The sequence below is a fragment of the Ornithorhynchus anatinus genome, chromosome 3 (genome assembly GCF_004115215.2).
Source record: "Ornithorhynchus anatinus isolate Pmale09 chromosome 3, mOrnAna1.pri.v4, whole genome shotgun sequence".
Classification (NCBI taxonomy): domain Eukaryota; kingdom Metazoa; phylum Chordata; class Mammalia; order Monotremata; family Ornithorhynchidae; genus Ornithorhynchus; species Ornithorhynchus anatinus.
This window is the reverse complement of record NC_041730.1, coordinates 131,832,790-131,851,996: the sequence shown is the minus strand read 5'-3', so window position 1 is coordinate 131,851,996 and position 19,207 is coordinate 131,832,790. Positions and strand designations below refer to the sequence as shown.

General features: G+C 48.3%; 1 protein-coding gene across 1 annotated transcript in view; it reads left to right on the top strand.

Annotated features, from left to right (window-relative positions):
• The window catches only part of LOC120638261, a 66,351-nt gene that overhangs the window by 8,802 nt on the left and 38,342 nt on the right, over positions 1-19,207 (top strand). The window contains exons 5-13 of the mRNA XM_039911334.1: positions 2,166-2,473; positions 3,131-3,456; positions 3,791-4,101; positions 4,785-5,102; positions 5,945-6,013; positions 6,418-6,732; positions 7,701-7,736; positions 8,461-8,598; positions 16,428-16,607. Coding sequence (XP_039767268.1) covers positions 2,166-2,473; positions 3,131-3,456; positions 3,791-4,101; positions 4,785-5,102; positions 5,945-6,013; positions 6,418-6,732; positions 7,701-7,736; positions 8,461-8,598; positions 16,428-16,607 — 2,001 coding nt within the window. The remainder of the gene's footprint in view (positions 1-2,165; positions 2,474-3,130; positions 3,457-3,790; positions 4,102-4,784; positions 5,103-5,944; positions 6,014-6,417; positions 6,733-7,700; positions 7,737-8,460; positions 8,599-16,427; positions 16,608-19,207) is intronic.

Below are 19,207 nucleotides of genomic sequence, written 5' to 3'. Positions count from 1 at the left end.
AGAGACGAGTCAAAGATGACACCGAGATCGCAGGCCCGAGAGACGGGAATGATGGTCGTGCCATCCACGGTGATAGGGAAGTCTAGGAGAGGACCAGGCTTGGGAGGGAAGATGAGGAGCTCAGTCTTGCTCATGTTGAGTTTTAGGTGGCGGGCCGACATCCAGGTGGAGACATCCCGGAGGTGGGAGGAGATGCGAGCCTGAAGGGAGGGGAGAGGACAGGGGCAGAGATGTAGATCTGCTTGTCATCTGCGTAGAGATGGTAGTCAAAGCCGTGAGAGCGGATGAGTTCACCGAGGGAGTGAGTGTAAATGGAGAACAGAAGAGGGCTGAGAACCGACCCTCGAGGAACTCCAACAGTTAAAGGATGGGAGGGGGAGGAGGCTCTCGCAAAGGAGACCGAGAATGACCGTCCAGAGAGGTAAGAGGAGAACCGGGAGAGGACGGAGTCCGTGAAGCCGAGGTGAGATAAGGTGTGGAGGAGGAGGGGATGGTCGACAGTGTCAAAGGCAGCAGAGAGGTCAAGGAGGATCAGAATGGAGTAGGAGCCATCGGATTTGGCAAGAAGGAGGTCACGGGTGACCTTAGAGAGAGCAGTCTCGGTAGAGTGGAGGGGACGGAAGCCAGATTGGAGGGGGTCCAGGAGAGAATGGAGGTTAAGGAATTCTAAGCAGCGATTGCAGATGACTCGTTCCTCGGCCTCCCCTAGACCGTGCTCCCCTTTCCTTCGCTGCCCCCCTCATTGAGAAAGAGGAGTGGGAACTGCTGGAAAATGAGAGGATCTGGGCTCTGGGTTTCGAGTCCTCTTCTTTTAAGAATTTTAGAATAGTCTGAAAGGTAAGCTCGTGGTGGGCAGAGAATGTATCTACCAATTCTGTTACATTGTACCCCCTCAAGCAGATAATATGCTGCTCTGCACACAGTAAACACTCAATATTCATGATTGATTGATTGATTGGGTTTCTTGCCCTGGAACAGGCTCCTTCCACAGAATGGCCTAACCAATCCCCACAGAAACCTTTCCCAGCTCTAGTTGGACTGAGCAAGAATTATGCCAATACAGTCAATCAATGGCATTTATTGAGAGCATACTGTGTGCAGGACACTGTGCTAAACATTAGGATAGTACAGTGTAGCAGGGTTGGTAGACACATTCCCTGTCCACAAAGTTACAAAGTTACTCCCCCAGTCTAGAGGGGGAGATGGACATTAATAGAAATTAATGAAGAAATAGCATAGTAATCGATACAATTTACACAAGCTGTTTCCAGGGAAAAGCATCAACCTACAGGGGGTGGAATCTCCTCTCTGGAATAACTGATTTCATAGGATGCTCAGTTCTCCTGTGGTGTGGGGAGGGGTCACATTTCGGGACAAACTGTCCATTGAGGAAAATTTGGCTTTCAACATCTGTACATATGGATGAACCAGCTTTTCTTGACACTGTATCACGTTCCATCTACCGAGACACGTGCCATTGGGAGAAAGTTCCCTAATGTTAATAATTATAATATTTGTTAAGCACTTACTATGTGCCAGGCACTCTTCTAAGCACTGAGGTAGCTCCTAGCAAATGTTTGGACACAGTCCCTGCCACCCCCACCATGGGGCTCACGGTCTTAATCCCCATTTTACAGATAAGGTAACTGAGGCCCAGAGAAGTGAAGTGACTTGGCCAAGGCCACACGGCAGACAAGTGGCAGAGTGACACTGAGTCCCATGCTCTATCCACTGGTCCATGTTGGTTGTCCACAGTGTTAATAATAATAATGATGGTATTCGTTAAGCACTATGTGCCTAGCACTGTTCTAAGTGCTGGGGTAGATACAAGGTAATTAGGTTGTCTCATGTGGGGCTCCCAGTTTTAATCCCCATTTTTGCAGATGAGGCCCAGAGAAGTTAAGTGACTTGCCCGAGGTCACACAGCAGACAAATGGTGGAGCTGGGATTAGAACACATGTCCTCTGACTCCCAAGCCCGGGGCTCTTTCCACTAAGCCACACCATTTAGGGTAGAGCAGAATACACCTAACAGTTGAAGGGTTTTACCAAATTGCGATGGTCACCCCATGGAACAGGGCTGAGATGAGTCTGTGGGTGCTCCCCATCCATCCTTGTCCGTGCCTCCTTTTCCTCCTCTCTCCACCCTGTCCTATCCCCCCACAGAGTACAGGCTGACCAACGGCAGCACCCGCTGCGAGGGGAGAGTGGAGCTGCAAGTTGGGGGGTCTTGGGGCTCCTTGTGCGCCGCCCACTGGGACCTGGCGGACGCCCACGTCCTCTGCCGCCAGCTGGACTGCGGGCCGGCGCTGATGATCACGAGTGGAGCGTCCTTCGGGATGGGAGACGGCCCCACCTTGACCGATGCCTTTCACTGCATGGGGACCGAGCCCCATCTGTGGAACTGCCCTCGGAGTGCCCTGGGAGCCGCTGCCTGCCCGCCCGACCATATGGCCTACGCCGTCTGCTCCGGTGTGTGCTGGCCCGGGGAGGGCGCTGGGGGTGGCGGGAGGACTGGCCCGAGGACCAGGGGTAGCCTGCTCTGTCCAGCGGCTGGTTGTCCATGGGCTAGTTTCACGGGGTCCGAAAAACAAGGGCTGTAGGGACGTGGCCGTACCTCCTTTGGCCAGACTCAAGCCAACAAGGAATCTCAGTAGAGTAATGATAATAACATTAATAATAATAACTGTGATATTTGTTAAGAGCTTACTGTGTGCCAGGTACTGTACTATGCCCTGGGGTAGATTCAAGATAATCGGCTTGGTCACAGTCCCTGTCCCACATAGCTTAACCCCATAATGGTGGTTTTGTGAGAGCCAGGAAAGTCCACAGAAGCTCTTGGTCCCTGCCTCCTTTTTGCAGCCCTGATTTCTTTATTCCCCACGCACTGCCTTTCCCACTTTGGATCAAGAACCCGCAACTCCACCACTGGACCCCAACTGAGCCACTGGTTCCCAGCTACACTATTGGCCCCACAACTCCACCACTGACCACTCTTGTTAATGTGATGACATTGCCTGAGTGCCGACCTCCACAGGGAAACCAACCCACCACTCCCCAGAGAGTTACTCCTTGCCTTTAGAGCGTCGTGAAATAGTCTCCGTGCTTTCTCGTCCCCGAGCCCAGGTGAGTCGGCGGAGGCGCTGCGGCTGCAGGGCGGGCAGAGCCGGTGTGACGGCCGCGTGGAGATCTCCCTGCGGGGCGTCTGGAGCAGGATCGTGGCCGAGGCCTGGGGCCTGGCCGAGGCTGGGGTCGTGTGCCGCCAGCTGCGCTGCGGAGAGGCCCGGAGAGCCTACAGCCTCGATCTGACAGCCCGTGGTCCAGAAGTCACCCCCGTGGGGCTCACCGCCGTCACCTGTGCAGGGAACGAGACCCGTCTGACCCAGTGTCACGTCTCCAGCCTCCCTCTGCCTCCTGTGGGGATGGCCTGGGATGTGGGTGTGGTCTGCTCAGGTGAGTTCCCGCCAGGGCCCTGCCCCACCCCCGGCAGCGGTTCCAGCCCTGGTTCTGTGCCCAGCCAGGGTCCCACCCCCGGTCCTTCTCCTGACCGGGGTTCCACTCTGGACTTTGCCCCATTCCTGGCCATGTCCCCCATCCCTAGCCCCACCCCAGCTCATGTCCCACCCTTGAGATTGGTCCCAGTTTGGTCACTGCCTCACTTGCAGCCATGGCCCCTCTCCTTGCTGTGGTCTCAACCCTAGTCCCACCCCTCCCTACCCGGCCCTGGCCCGATCCCCGCAGCCACGCATAGAGAGCATCTTGGAGCATCATGGGTCCGTGCCCACAGAGAGCGAAGGCCTGCGTCTGGCAGGCGGTCCTGGGCGCTGTGCCGGGAGGGTGGAGGTGCTCCATGACGGGCACTGGGGGACGGTCTGCGACGACTCCTGGGACCTGGCGGATGCCCAGGTGGTCTGCCGGCAACTGAGCTGCGGTGTGGCCCTCGGGGCTCCTGCCTCCACCGGGCACAGGGCCGGGAAAGGGCCCATCTGGCTGGATGACCTGGGCTGCACGGGGAACGAGTCTCTCCTCTGGCAGTGCCCCTCTGCGGGCTGGGGCCGGCACGACTGCCGACACAAGGAGGACGTCGGCGTTCTCTGCTCCGGTAAGTTCTGGGGCCTTTGGGGGTCGTCTCCGCGTGATGCGAGAAGAGGGGCGGTGGGTATCAATGGGGCATTCGTTCCACACAACAATACAAGCCAGTCAACACAATCATTCAATCAGTGGTGTTTATTGAGTGCTTACTATGTCCAGAGCACTCTAATAAACATTTGGTAGGGGACATGGCAGAAGGATGAAAAAAACGATGTTCCCGGCCCATAATGAGCTCACAGTCTAGAGGGAGAGCAGACATTAATATACATGAATAAGTAATTTATAATATATAATTTAAAGATGGGTAGAGCTGTGTGGTTGGGGCACGTTGGGGGGGTGTTAAGGGGTGAATAACGAGCATCCAAATGTCAAAAATCTAAGAAAATAGACCACACAGATGGGAGACTGAGCAGGGAAAAAGCAGGTTTAATTGGGGAAAGCCTCTTGGAGGACTCGGGTTTCACTGTCTAAGGGAGAGGGAGAACAGGTATTATATCCTATTTTACAGATGAGGAAACTGAGGTCCAGAGAAATAAAGTGGCTTGCTCAAGGTCACACAGCAGGCATATGATAGAGGTGGGACTAGAACTCATCCTCACAGGCCCATACTCGGTCCACTAGGCCCAACCGCTTCAAGCTTCGGGTTTTGGCTCCTGAGCGGATACGGATTCTCAGCGGTTTCTCTCTCCTCAGAGTTCACAGAAGTGCGGCTTGCTGGCGGTTCCTGGGCTTGTACTGGGCGGCTGGAGGTTTTCTACAACGGGACATGGGGAAGCGTGTGCCATAACTCCCTGACAGATGTCTCCCTCACCGTGATATGCAAACAGCTGCAATGTGGAGCCCGAGGGCAGGTGTTGCCCACACCGAAAAACGATGAAGAATACAATCTGACTTGGGTGGACCACATCGAATGCCGGGAGCAGCACCACATCTCTCTGTGGCAGTGCCCTTCCACCCCTTGGAATGAGGAGTCGTGCCCCAACACGGAAAAAGCCTGGATCAGTTGCCAAGGTGACGGCCTTGTCGATCTACCGCCTCTGGCCTGGGAGTCACATGGCCTGTTTCAGGCATCTAAGTCTCTTGATTTGAAATGTACCATGAGAGTGAAGCCATCCTATGGGCAGGGTTAGCCCTAGCCAATTTCACTGCCACTCTTAATTCCAAGGATCTCTTGCTTTGAAACAACTCTGTAAACTCAGGTTTCCTCAGTTAGATGTTATAACCTCTCCTGCTTCTGCCTCTGCATGACAGAGACAACTCTAGCTTATGCTCATCTCTAGGAAGCATTTTGAAAACTTGAATAAAGCGATTAAAGCCCTTTTCAATTTAGGATGAGAAAATGACACTGATGCATCATAGGTAATGGCAGATCTCTAATGTGTTAATGCAGGATGCTTTATTGCTCAGTGGAGGTGAAGGCTAATATTTGAAAATCATATATATATATATGTATATACACATCTATATATTTATATCTCAAAAGAACTAATTAAAGCTACTAACATTTTTGGTACACATTTATGGTGTTATTGGATCATGCAGCAATATTTATAGTGTTTTTCATCAGTAACTTTAACATAGTTTAGTCAATGTTTGCCTTTTGGGAATGTATCAGTGCACTTCAGGCTTTTTCAGCTTAATGTATAATTTCTCAGTGAGGTTTAATGGTACCCTGTTAAAATGTTTCAGAAAGTTCTAGCCCTGCATTTTGTGGTTTCGGGTCTACACTCACCATCATTCTCAGGTCAGGAGAATGGGGTAAAGGACATTCTGATAATCCAACACGGTAGCATTTGGTATTTCTATCCAGCTTCATTGGCTACAGTAATCTCCCTCCATTTTTATTTCCCCAGAAGAGAGAGATGAAAAAAACGAAAAGCTGGTAGAGACCCTTAAATGCTCAGAATTCAACAACTGCACAGGTATCTGACTCATCTCTCCTCTTCTCCCTCCCATCTGCCTCTTCTTCTCCCTCTCCCACTCCTTTTCCATTTCCTTCTTTCTCTCCCTGCCTTCTCCCTTTCTCCTTCTTCATTTTCCTTTCCTTTCTCTTCTCCCTCTTTTTCTCCCTACCTTTCCATTTCTTCCATTTCCTTCTTTCTCTCCCTGTCTCCTCCCTTTCTCCCTCTCCATTTTCCTCTCTTCCACTTAATCTCCATCTTTTTCTCCCTACTTTTCCATCTCTTCTTTTTCCTTCTTTTTCTCCCTGCCCCTCCCAGTTTCTTTGTCTGTCTCTCCAACTGTTCCTTTTCCTGGCCCTGCCCCTCCCTGCCCCCTCATTGCCCCTGGCACTGTGGGTGAGACAGACAGGTGTTGTTGTTTGCAGCACAGGAGAAGGTGCGCGTGCAGGGCGGCGAGGACGGCTGCTCGGGGCGCGTGGAGGTGTGGCACGGCGGATCCTGGGGCACGGTGTGCGACGACGCCTGGGACCTGGTGGACGCCTATGTCGTGTGCCGACAGCTGGGCTGCGGAGAGGCGCTGGCAGCCCCAGGACAGGCGGCCTTCGGTCCGGGAACGGGCACCGTCTGGCTAGATGAGGTCCAGTGCCTGGGCAGTGAGACCTCTCTCTGGGACTGTCCGGCCGCCCCCTGGGGCCACACTGACTGTGGCCATAAGGAAGATGCTGCTGTCAACTGTTCCGGTAAGTGCTGTGGGTTTTTGGTCCGGTGGTTCCAGAGACCATGAGCTGTCCCCAGGAAGGGATGGCGTGTTTAACAGATGGATCAGGGTAGTGGAAGTTTGGGATATTTTCGGAAAGGCAGAGCCACTTCTTGGGCTGAATGCAGGAAAAAATGCAATATCTTTCTTGGGAAGCAGCATGGCATAGTGGATAGATGCCGGGCTTGAGAGTCAGAAGGTCATGGGTTCTAATTCTGGCTCCACCACTTGTTTGCTGTGTGAGATGAGCAAGTCACTTCACTTCTCTGGGCCTCAGTTGTCTCATCTGTTAAATGGGGATTGAGACTGGGAGCTCCACACGAGATAGGGACTGTGTCAAACCTGATTTGCTTGCATTCACCCTAGTGCTTAATACTGTTTCTGGTATGTAGTAAGCACTTAACAAATACCAAAATTATTATTATTTTTCTGAAAAGCTCTTCGACCATTGGAAGAGTTAGAGCATCTTGTAAACTATCTGACATTATCATTGATAACAGTAATAATAATCATGATATTTGTTTAGCTTTTCCCATGTGCTTAACACTGTAGTACCTGCTGGTATAGATACAAGATAATCAGGTCAGACACACTCCCTAACCCACGGTCAAAGAAGGAGAGAGAACAGGAATGTAATCCCCTATTAATAGACGAGGACACAATAGACGAGGCACAAAGAAATTATGTAACTCACCTTGGGTCATTCAGCAGGCAAGTGTCAGAAATGGGTTTAGAACCCAGGTCTCCTGACTTCCAGGTTTATGCTCTTTCCACTAGGTTATGCTGCTTCTCCATGTAGCATCCCATCTCATAAAAGAAATGCATGCAGCAGAAAAGACTCTGCTTCCCGAAAAGAGGCTCAGGTTGCATTAGGAATTTGATCATGGCAAAGAAAGATCCAGTCAAGAGATTTTCCCCTTCTCTCACTTAGCACCTCTCTTATCCCTGCAGGTCAGAGGCCAAGCCCAACCTCAACAACTAAAACAGGTTTGTCCCTCTCTCAGATGAGCTCCGTGTTGAAGGCTGAACTCTTCTTCCAGGGTACTGGGAAGGGTGATGATCATCTGATCGGGTCCCCGGCAGTTCAGTCATCAACTGGTCTACCAAGCAGCTGCCAGATAATCAGCATCGGGTGCTTATTGGACCTAGGAGGGGAATCCCAAGGTTCTGGAAGAAATTTGTGATCATGGGTCCCCTCAAAGAAGCGCCCAGGTTTGGGCAGACATTTGCATATGGAATCAGCACTCTTCCCTGGATGCTGCCGTCCCACAGTCGAAAGTATCTGTACTATTTATTGAGCACCTCCCGTGTGTGCGGATCACTGTGTGAAGCCCTTGAGAGAGTGCAATAAATATACGATAGGTCACGAACCCTGCCCTCAAAGAGTTTACAATCTCGCAGGGAAAGCAGAGCCAAACAATGGTATCGTGGGTGCCTGGGGGGCTGGTATCACCCGGGGAGTCTCTGCCAGATAGGTCGGGGCAGGGAACTACATCTCTATGCATTATGTTGCTGTCAGTCACACTTCTTGGAGGCTGGGATATAGCAGAGGCTGCTGGGAGTTCTCTAGACCACTCAGTTGTACTCACCTAAGCGCGTAGTTTTGTGCTGTGCACATAGTTAGTGCTCAAAAAATTCCAATGATTGAGTGATTGGTTAGACTTTTCTCCCCTTGACTCTCCTTGATGGTTTTCCCCTCTCCCCCAACCAGACCCCAGCCCGTCTTCTCCGACTGTCTGCAAGGGAGTGGCCACACATGTGGCCATCTGCTGGGTGTTTGGGACCCTTCTCTGCTTCACTTCAGTGCTTCTAGGGGTTCAGATGTGGAGCAGAAGAGGACAACACGCTGGTAAGTGGCAAAGGGAACGAGAACAGGCTTCCTCTGTTTAATGTAGAACAGCGTGGTCTAGAGGTGAGAGCATGGGTTTGGGAGGCAGGAGGACCTGGGTTCTAATCCCTGCTCCACCACTTGTGTGTTGTGTGCCCTTGGACAAGTCACTTCTCTTCTCTGAGCCTCAGTTCCCTCATCTGTTAAATGGGGATTAAGATTGTGAGCCACAAGTGGGACAGGGGCTGTGTTCAAGCAGACTACCTTGCGTCCACCCCATCACTTAGAACAGGGTCTGACACATAATAATAATAATGTTGGTATTTGTTAAGCGCTTACTATGTGCAGAGCACTGTTCTAAGCGCTGGGGTAGATACAGGGTAATCAGGTTGCCCCACGTGAGGCTCACAGTCTTAATCCCCATTTTACAGATGAGGGAACTGAGGTACAGAAGTTAAGTGACTTGCCCACAGTCACATAGCTGACAAGTGGTAGATCCAGGATTCGAACCCATGACCTCTGACTCCCAAGCCCATGCTCCTTCCACTGAGCCACACTGCTTCTCACATAGGAAGTGCTTTACAAATACCATCAAAAATGTTGGGGTTTTCTGAGTGAGGGAAGCAGCAACCAACACAGCCTCCCAAGTGGGAGACCAGGGTCTCAGCCCCAGCTCTGTCACTGGCCCAACTATGTGACCTTGGACAAATCACTTAACCTTTCTGTGCTTCATATTGCTCGTCGGGAAAATAGGGATATAAAGCCTAATCATCCTATCTCTCAGACTCTGAGCTTTGGGTGGGACACGGACTGGGTCCAATTTGATGATATTATATCAAACCAGTCCTGGACACGTAGTAAGTGCTTGATAAATAGTGTAATTGTGAACGTGTACTGTTTTGCTCTGAAAAAGTCGGTGTAAAATGGATCTATGTAAAGTGGACCCAGACGAAACCAGGGAAAGGTGGGTGAGGCTGTAGGCTCTAGAATGTAAGCTTCTTGTGGACAGGGAACTTGTCTACTGTTCTTGTATCGTACTCTTCCAAGTATTTAATTCTGGGTCTCTGCACATAGTAAGTAGTGTGGCCTAATGGGTAGAGCACTGGCCTCTCTCCCTACCCCTCACCACTTATGTATATATGTCTAAATCTATAATTCTATTGGTTTATATTGATGCCTCTTTACCTGTTTTGATGTCTGTCTTGCCCCCCAGATGAGGCCTCAGGTACCTCATCTGTAAAACGGGGATTAAGACTGTGAACCCGATGTAGGACAACCTAATTAGCTGGTATCTACCCCAGTACTTAGAACAGTGCTTGGCACATAGTAAGCGCTTAACAAATACCAGCATTATTATTATTATAATCATCTGTAAAATGGAGACTAAGACTGTGAGCCCCATGTGGGACAAGGACTATGTCCAACCTGCTGAGTAGATTGTATCTACCCCAGCACTTAGTACAGTACCTGGAGTAGAGTAAGCACTTAACATTCTCCATACCTATGTTGATCTTTGGGGATACCAATATCCACATGGATGTCTCCAACGAGCCTTCCATTCATTCATTGAATTGTATTTATTGAGAGCTTATTGTGTGCAGAGGACTTTTCTAAGAGCTTGGAAAGTACAGTTCGGCAACAGAGTCAATCCTTACCCAACAATGGGCTCACAGTTTAGAAGACGGGAGACAGACAACAAAACAAAACAAGTAGACAGGCATCAGTAGCATCAATATAAATAAATAGAATTATAGGTATATACATATAATTAATAAAATAAATAGAAAAATAAATATGTACCTATGTATACAAGTGCTGTGAGGGGAAGAGGAGGGTAGAGCAGAGGCAAGGAGTCGGGGAGATGGGGAGGGGATGAGGAACAGAGGAAAAGGGGGGCTCAGTCTGGGAAGGCCTCCTGGAGGGGGTGAGCTTTCAGTATGACTTTGAAACAGAGAAGTCCATCTCCTCTCACTCATCTACTCACTCCTGCTCCACCCTACCTCACACACTCGCCAACTCCGGCACCCACTTGATCTTGTAATCTGCAGTATCTACAATCTGTACCCCCTCCAATTCTGAAACTCCTCTATCTCACCTGCTCCTCTTTCCCATACACCCACCCCCTGACAAATCTGTTCTTTTTCCCTGCATAGACCTCTGTTCTTTAGATCCCCCCTCCACTATAAACATCCTACCCCGTGTAGTCTCCATATCCAAACTATCTCCTCCTGATGTACAAATCAACACACTCGATATCATACCCTTTCCACTGAACTGAACTCCCTTGCTCCCCTGCCCCTTCTCTGGTCTCCTACCACTAACCCACAACCATGGATCACTTCCACAGTCTGCTTCCTCTGCTCCTGTGCCCGAGCTGTGGAGTGCTATTAGAGGAAATCCGAACATCTCTCTGACCTTGATCGCCCCAAATTCACTCTTATCTGCTTCAATTTGGCCCTCTCTGCTTCCTGACAACAATACTTCTACCTCCTAATTCACTCCCAAACCCACTGCCTCCACCAGCTGTTCCAGATATTTAACTCCTTCTTCAAACCTTCTGTCCCTGCACCCCTACAATCTCTTCTCCCAATCACCTGGCCACATACTTCATGAACAAAATTGAAACCATTTTGAAACCATCAGGCATGAGCTCCCTAAAATTCTCCTCTGCTTCTCTCCAATCCCCACTCCCTCATCCATCCTCTCCTTCTCTCCCTATGTTCCCTGCAGTAACTCAGAATAAAATGGACTCCTCTCTAAATCTGTCCCCTCTAACTTCACTTCTGACCATCCCTTCATAGCTTTTTAAAACACTTGCCCCAACCTTTCTTCCCTCCTGGACTTCCATCTTCAGCTGTTTACTTCTTCCCCACTACTTTTAAACATGATTATGTACCCCCATGCTAAAAAAACTCTCCCTTGACCCCATGGCTCCCTCCAATTATTGTCCCATCTACCTCCTACCATTTTTCTCCAAAAATCTTGAGACAGTTGTTTTACCACCATTCTCCACTTCCTCTCTTCCAATTCTCTCCTTGGTCCCTTCCAATCTGGCTTCCTTCCCTTCACTCCACAGAAACAGCCTTCTCCAGGGTACCCATTGACCTCTTCTTGGCAAATCTGACAGCCTCTACTCTATCCTAATCCTCCTAGGTCTCTCAGCTGCCTTTGACAGTGTGCTCCAGCTTCTTGAAACTTTATCTAACCTTGAATTCACGGACACTGTCCTCTCTTGGTTCTCCTCCTAACTCTCGGCCTGCTCCTTCTCAATCTCTTTTGCTGGCTTCTCCTCTGCCTCTCACCCTCTGATAGTAGGGGTCCCTCAAGGTTCAGTTCACCTTCTAATCTCCATTAGCATCCACTCTCTTGGGGAACTCATTCACTCCCATAGCTTCAATTCCAAAGTCTATGCAGATGATTCCCAAATCTACAAGTCCATCACTGATCTGCCTCCTCCCCCTCCCATCCTTTAACTGTTGGAGTTCCTCAGGGGTCAGTTCTTGGCCCTCTTCTGTTCTCTACTTACACTCACTCCCTTGGTGAACTCATTCGCTCTCACGGCTTTGACTACCATCTCTACGCAGATGACACGCAGATCTACATCTCTGCCCCTGTCCTCTCCCCCTCCCTTCAGGCTCGCATCTCCTCCCGGCTCCGGGACGTCTCCACCTGGATGTCTTCCCGCCACCTAAAACTCAACATGAGCAAGACTGAGCTCCTTATCTTCCCTCCCAAGCCCGGTCCTCTCCCAGACTTCCCTATCACTGTGGATGGTACGACCATCCTTCCCGTCTCTCGGGCCCGCAACCTCGGTGACGTCTTTGACTCATCTCTCTCGTTCACCCCACACATTCGATCTATTACCGAGACCTGCCGGTCTCACCTTTACAATATCGCCAATATCCGCCCTTTCCTCTCCACTCAAACGGCTACCTTACTGCTACGGGCTCTCGTTATATCCCGGCTAGACTACTGTGTCAACCTTCTCTCTGATCTCCCTTCCTCCTCTCTCGTCCCGCTCCAGTCTATTCTTCACTCCGCTGCGCGGCTCATCTTCCTGCAGAAACGTTCTGGGCATGTCACTTCCCTTCTTAAACACCTCCAGTGGTTGCCTATCGACCTCTGCTCGAAACAAAAACTCCTCTCTCTAGGCTTCAAGGCTCTCCATTCCCTTGCCCCTTCCTACCTCTTCTCCCTTCTCTCTTTCCACTGCCCAGCCCGCATGCTCCGCTCCTCTGCCGCCCACCTCCTCACCATCCCTCGGTCTCACCTATCCCACCGTCAACTCCTGGGCCGCGTCCTCCCGTGGTCCTGAAATGCCCTCTCTCCTCACCTCTGACAATCTAATTCTCTTCCCCTCTTCAAATCCCTACTTAGAGCTCACCTCCTCCAAGAGGCCTTCCCACACTGAGCTCCCCCCCCTTTTTTCCCTCTGCTCCCTCTACTGCCCCGCTTCACCTCTCCGCAGCTTAACCTCTTTTCCCGCATCTCCCTCTGCTCCTCCCCCTCTCCCTTCCCATCCCCTCAGCACTGTATTCGTCTGCTCAACTGTATATATCTTCATCACCCTATTTATTTTGTTTATTTTGTTTAATGAGATGTACATCACCCTGATTCTATTTATTTGCCATTGTTTTTATGAGATGTTCTTCCCCTCGACTCTATTTATTGACATTGTTCTTGTCTGTCCGTCTCCCCCGATTAGACTGTAAGCCCGTCAAAGGGCAGGGACTGTCTCTATCTGTTGCTGACCTGTACATTCCAAGTGCTTAGTACAGTGCTCTGCACATAGTAAGTGCTCAATAAATACTATTGAATGAATGAATGAATGAATATCTTGCCTTCCCTCAAGCTCACATTTCCTCATTCATTCAATTCATTCAATAGTATTTATTGAGCACTTACTATGTGCAGAGCACTGTACTAAGCGCTTGAAATGTATAATTCGGCAACAGATAGAGACAATCTCTGCCCAATCCCTGCCCTGCCCAATCAGTCAGCCAGGCATTTATTAAGCACTTACTGTGTGCAGAGCACTGCACTAAGTGCTTGGGAAAGCGCAATATAACAACATAACAGACATATTCCCTCTTGCTGGCACCTCAAACTGAACATGCCCTAAACTGAGTTCCTTATTTTCCCACCTAAATCCTGTTCTCCCCTGTCTTTCCCATCACCGTAGACAATACCATCATCTTCACTACCTCACGAGTCCGTAACATCACCATTGGCCTCGACTAGTCATCCGCACATTCAATCTGTCACCAAGTCCTGTCGGTTCTACCTTCACAACATTGCTAAAAACCACCCTTTCCTCGGTATCCAAACTGCGGCCATGCTCATCCAAAAGCTTATATCCTTATCAGCGTCCTAACTGACTGCCTCTAGCCTCCTGTCTCTCATTCATTCATTCAATCATATTTACTGAGTGCTTACTGTATGCAGAGCACTGTACTGATCGCTTGGAAAATACAATTCAGCAATAGAGACAATCCCTACCCACACCGGGTTTACAGTCTGGAGGGAGGGAGACAGACATCAAAACAAGTAAACAGGCATCGATATAAATAAATAGAATTATAGATATATACATATATACATAAGTGCTGTGGGATGGGGGGAAGAGGAAAGGGAGCAAGTTGAGGTGATGTGGAAGTGGGGGAGCTGAGGAAAAGGGGGCTTAGTCTGGGAAGACCTCTTAGGAAGTGTGTCTTCAGTTGGGCTTTGAAGCACGGACATCCAAGTAGAGATGTCCTGAAGACAGGAGATGTGAGTCTGGAGGGAGAGAGAGAGAACAGGAGAGGAGATGTAGATTTGGGGCCTCCACACTCCAGTCCAAACTTCACTCTGCTGCCCAAATCATTTTTCAGCAAAAACATTTAGTCCATATCTCTCCATTCATCAGGAATCTCCAATAGCTGCCCATTCTCCTCTGCATTAAACAGAAACTCCTTTCCACTGACTTTAAGCACTCAGTCAGCTCATCCGCTCCTACCTCACCTTGCTGATCTCTTACGGCCCAGCCCGTACACACGGCTCCTCTAGTGCCTGCTTACTCATTGTACCTCGATCTTGTCTATCTCACCACCGACCCATCTCCAAAAGCTGCCCATCCTCCTCTGCATTAAATAGAAACTCCTTTCCACTGGGTTTAAGAACTCAGTCAGCTCATCCGCTCCTACCTCACCTTGCTGATCTGTTACAGCCCTGCCCGCACACACTGCTCTTCTAGTGCCAGCTTACTCATTATATCCTGATCTTGTCTATCTCACCACCAACCCCGGTCTCACGTCCTCTCCCTAGCCTGGAACTCCCCCCACCTCCATATACACCAGACCCCCACTCTCTCCACCTTCAAACCATCATTAAGGTCACAGCTCCTTCAGAGGCCATCCCTGATGAAGCCATCTTTTCCCCGGCTTGGTCTCCTTTTTACATCTTCTGTGACCTTTGAACATTTGATATTCACCCCCACCTTCAACCCCATAGTACTTATGTACATATCTTTGAGCTATGTATTATAAATTACTTATTTAATCCTATTAATGTCTCTCTCCCCTGTCTAGACTATAAGCTCATTGTGGACAGGGAACATGTCGGCTAATTCTCTTGTATTGTACTCTTCCAAGGGCTTAGTACAGTGCTCTGCACACACTAAGTCCTCAATAAATATAATTGATTGATTAGCAAATACCAAAAAAGATAAGCACTTAAGTACAGTTGATTAACTGATTGATTGAGAATCAATCTTGTACTCTTCCAAGGGCTTAGTACAGTGCTCTGCACACACTAAGTCCTCAATAAATATAATTGATTGATTAGCAAATACCAAAAAAGATAAGCACTTAAGTACAGTTGATTAACTGATTGATTGAGAATCCAGCTTAGAAATGATCAGTTTAGTCTGTTTTTGAACCTAAGTGGGACCCTAAGGATTTGTAAAGAGCTTTAGTGTTCAGATTCGGGTTAAAAACTCCCTCTAATCCTGCCCCTCTACTGCCTCTCTCTCCTTCTCTCTCTTGAGGTGGTGAGGACCCCATTCATTCACTCGTTCAATTGTATCTGTTGAACACTTACTGTGTGAAGAACACTCTATTAAGCGCTTGGGACAGTACAATATAACAATAACAGACATTCCCTGCCCACAGTGAGTTTACAGTCAGAAGACTGCTGATCCCACCTGCCGAGGATTACCAAATATTTTATCCCTATTTTACAGATGAGAAAACAGAGGCACAGAGAAGTAAGGGTCTTGTTCGGGGTCACACAGCAGGCAAGTAGTGGAGCTTACTAAGACCCCATGACCCTTTGTGAGCAGGAATTAGATCTAAAAATTCTGTTGTCTTGTATTTTCCAAGTATAGTGTACAGTGCTCTGCACCCAGTAAATGCTCAGTAAATACCATTTATCAATTGACTGAGTCTCCTTGCTCACAGCTGAGCTTAGTACAGTGCTCTGCACACAGTAAGTGTTCAATAAATACGATTGAATGAATGAGCTCTTTCCAATAATAATAACAATAATAATAATGACGATGATAATGGTATTTGTTTAGTGCTTACTATGTGCCAGACACTGTTCTAAGCGCTGGGGTAAATACAAGATAATCATGTCGGACACAGTCCCTGTCCCACATGGGGCTCACAGTCTTAATCCCCATTGTACAGAGGAGGGAAAAGAGGCCCAGAGAAACAAAGTGACTTGCCCAAGGTGACACAGCAGACAAGGGATGAAACTGGGATTAGAAACCATGACTTTCTGACTCCCAGCCCCGTGCTCTATCCACTAGACTACACCTCCTCCCACAGTCCTTCATCCTTGTTTTCACAAGTAACGTGATCTCTTTTCAGTTTCCAACAGAGACAAGCATTCCTTCTCAGACGGTGTCTATGAAGATCTCACTAATATCCCGTTGGAGGAGAAGTATGAGGAGATCGAAGACTTTGAAGACAACCCACCAGGGGAGCCATACGATGATACTGAGGAGTTTGGTGACCAGCTAACCGAGAAGGAGGCCAGCCCATTGGCAGGTCTGGGGCTGTTTCAGGATCCTTTCTACTGCAAATCACCAATCTGAGTGTGATAATAACAATAACAGTGAAAATATTTGTTAAGTGCTTACTATGTGCCAAGCACTCTCCAAAGTGCTGGGTAGATGCACGATAATCAGATCCCACATGGGCCTCTCAATCTAAATAGGAGGGAGAACAGGTATTGCATCTCCATTTGGCAGATGAGGGAACTGAGGCACCAAAGGGAACTGTCTTGCTTAAGGTTACACAGCAGGCATGTAGCGGAGCAGAGATGAGAACTCATATCTTCTGGCCCCCAGATGTGTGCTCTAGTCACTAGGCAATGCTGCTTCTTATGCTGCTGCAAGGGTAAGGCGTAGCCCATGGTGAAGATTCAGTAGCAATGAAGAGGGACAGGGACTGTCCAGCCTGATCATCTTGTATCTACCCTAGATAGTAATACAGCACCTGGTACATAGTAAGGGCTAAACGCACTGTGGGCAGGGAATATGTCTGTTTATTATTATATCGCACTTTCCCCGGTGCTTAGTACAGTGCTCTGCATATAGTAAGCTCTCAATAAATATGATTGATTGATTGATTAATTAACAAATACTATATGAAAACAAAACCAAATTTTATGGGTGGCCAGAGTGGAGCAATCAGAAAAGCTATTTGTAAGATTCTCTTCACAGACTGTACATTACCACATTTAATAATGATGGTGGAATCAGTTAAGCAGTTGCTATTTGCCAAGCACAGAGGTTGACGATAAGACAACCAGATCAGCTACAGTCCTTGTTCCACATGGGCTTCCCAGACTAAGACAACCCCCATTTTTCTGAGTCACAGAGAAATTAAGTGATTTGCCCAGTGTCTCACAGCAGACAAGCCACAGAGCTGGGCTTAGAATCCAGGTCCCCTGTCTCTCAAATTCATGCTCTTTCCACTAGGCTATGATGCTTCTTATTTATATGTCTCTATTAGGTACCTTAGTTACCCAGTGTTTTACATTTTCCAGTCCTCTGATCGTTCTTCTGGTGAGGGACCGGGAAGCCTTATATCCTGCTTTCAGTTTGAGCTGCCTTGGACCAGGTGGATGGGGTCAAATCCTTGACCTGAGTGGCAGGGCAGAATCCATGCCTCAGTTCTGATTCTCTCTTCTCAACCCTTTGCTGGTACCTGGCCCCCAGACTGGACTGCCTTCCCGCTTCAGATCTGCCAGGCCATGGCTCACGGCTCTCGGCATTTTCAAATCCCCACTGAAAGCCCCCTTCTCCAAGAGACAATCCCCAACTCTCTGATGCCATCCTGGTCAATTCATCAATTGATAAATAGTACATACTGAGCATTTACTGTTTGCATAGTACTGTACATTCTAAGCGCTCAGTACAGTGCTCTGCACATAGTAAGTGCTCAATACGTATGATTGAATGAATGAAGGTACTAAGCACTTGGGAGACTCCACCATCATTAAACAAATTTCATATTAACCATCTTATTCCATTAGCAAACAAGATGTTAGAGAATTTTAGTGGATAGTGTCTTGCAGAGTATATGTGTAAGACCTGGGTTCTAATTCCGGCTCAGCCATGAGTCTGCTGTGTGACCTTGTGGAAATCACTTTACTTCTCTATGCCTCAGTTAAGTCATCTATAAAATGGGGAATAAGACTTTGAGCACAGTGTGGGATAGGGATTGTGTCTAACCCAATTACTTTGTATCTACCTCAGTGCTTAGTACAGTGCCTAGCACATAGTAAGTGCTTAAAATACCATTATTATTATTAATTATTATTATAAATATTAAAGTCACATCACTACAATAATTGATATGATCATTATATTCCTCCTCTCCCTCCTTCTCCTCCTTCTCTTTCTCTTTAATTTTCCTTTCTTCTTCCACCACCCCCTCCTCCTTTTCTTCTTCTTACTTTCTCCTCCTTTTCCTTTTCTTCCCCTTCCTTCTTTTTCTCCTTCCTCTATTTCTTTCTTCTCCACTTCCTCCTTCTTTCTAGTCCTTGTCCTTCATCTCTTCCAACCCCATCTCTATCTCCATCCCCTAAAGAAGATAAACTGAGGATGGAGGAGGTTTTCCTGAATGAGATCAATCATCCATCCAATTCAGTAGTCAGTATTCTATATCCTATAGTGATAACAAAAGTGTTTGGATAAACAGAGTAAGCTTCCCTAGCTGTTTCTCATGGATTTGTCTTCCATGAATCAATTGATCAGCGTGGCTCAGTGGAAAGAGCCCGGGCTTGGGAGTCAGAGGTCATGGGTTCGAATCCTGGCTCTGCCACTTGTCAGCTGTGTGACTGTGGGCAAGCCACTTCACTTCTCTGGGCCTCAGTTCCCTCATCTGTAAAATGGGGATTAAGACTGTGAGCCTCACATGGGGCAATCTGATTACACTATATCTACCCCAGAGCTTAGAACAGTGCTCTGTACATAGTAAGCACTTAACCAATACCAACATTATTATTATTATCAATCAGGCATATTTATTGAGTGCCTATTCTATGAAGAGCATTTTATTAAGCGATTGTGAGGGTACAATAGATTTAGTTGATGGGATCCCTGACCTCAAAGATCTATCAGGGAGACATACAAATTATA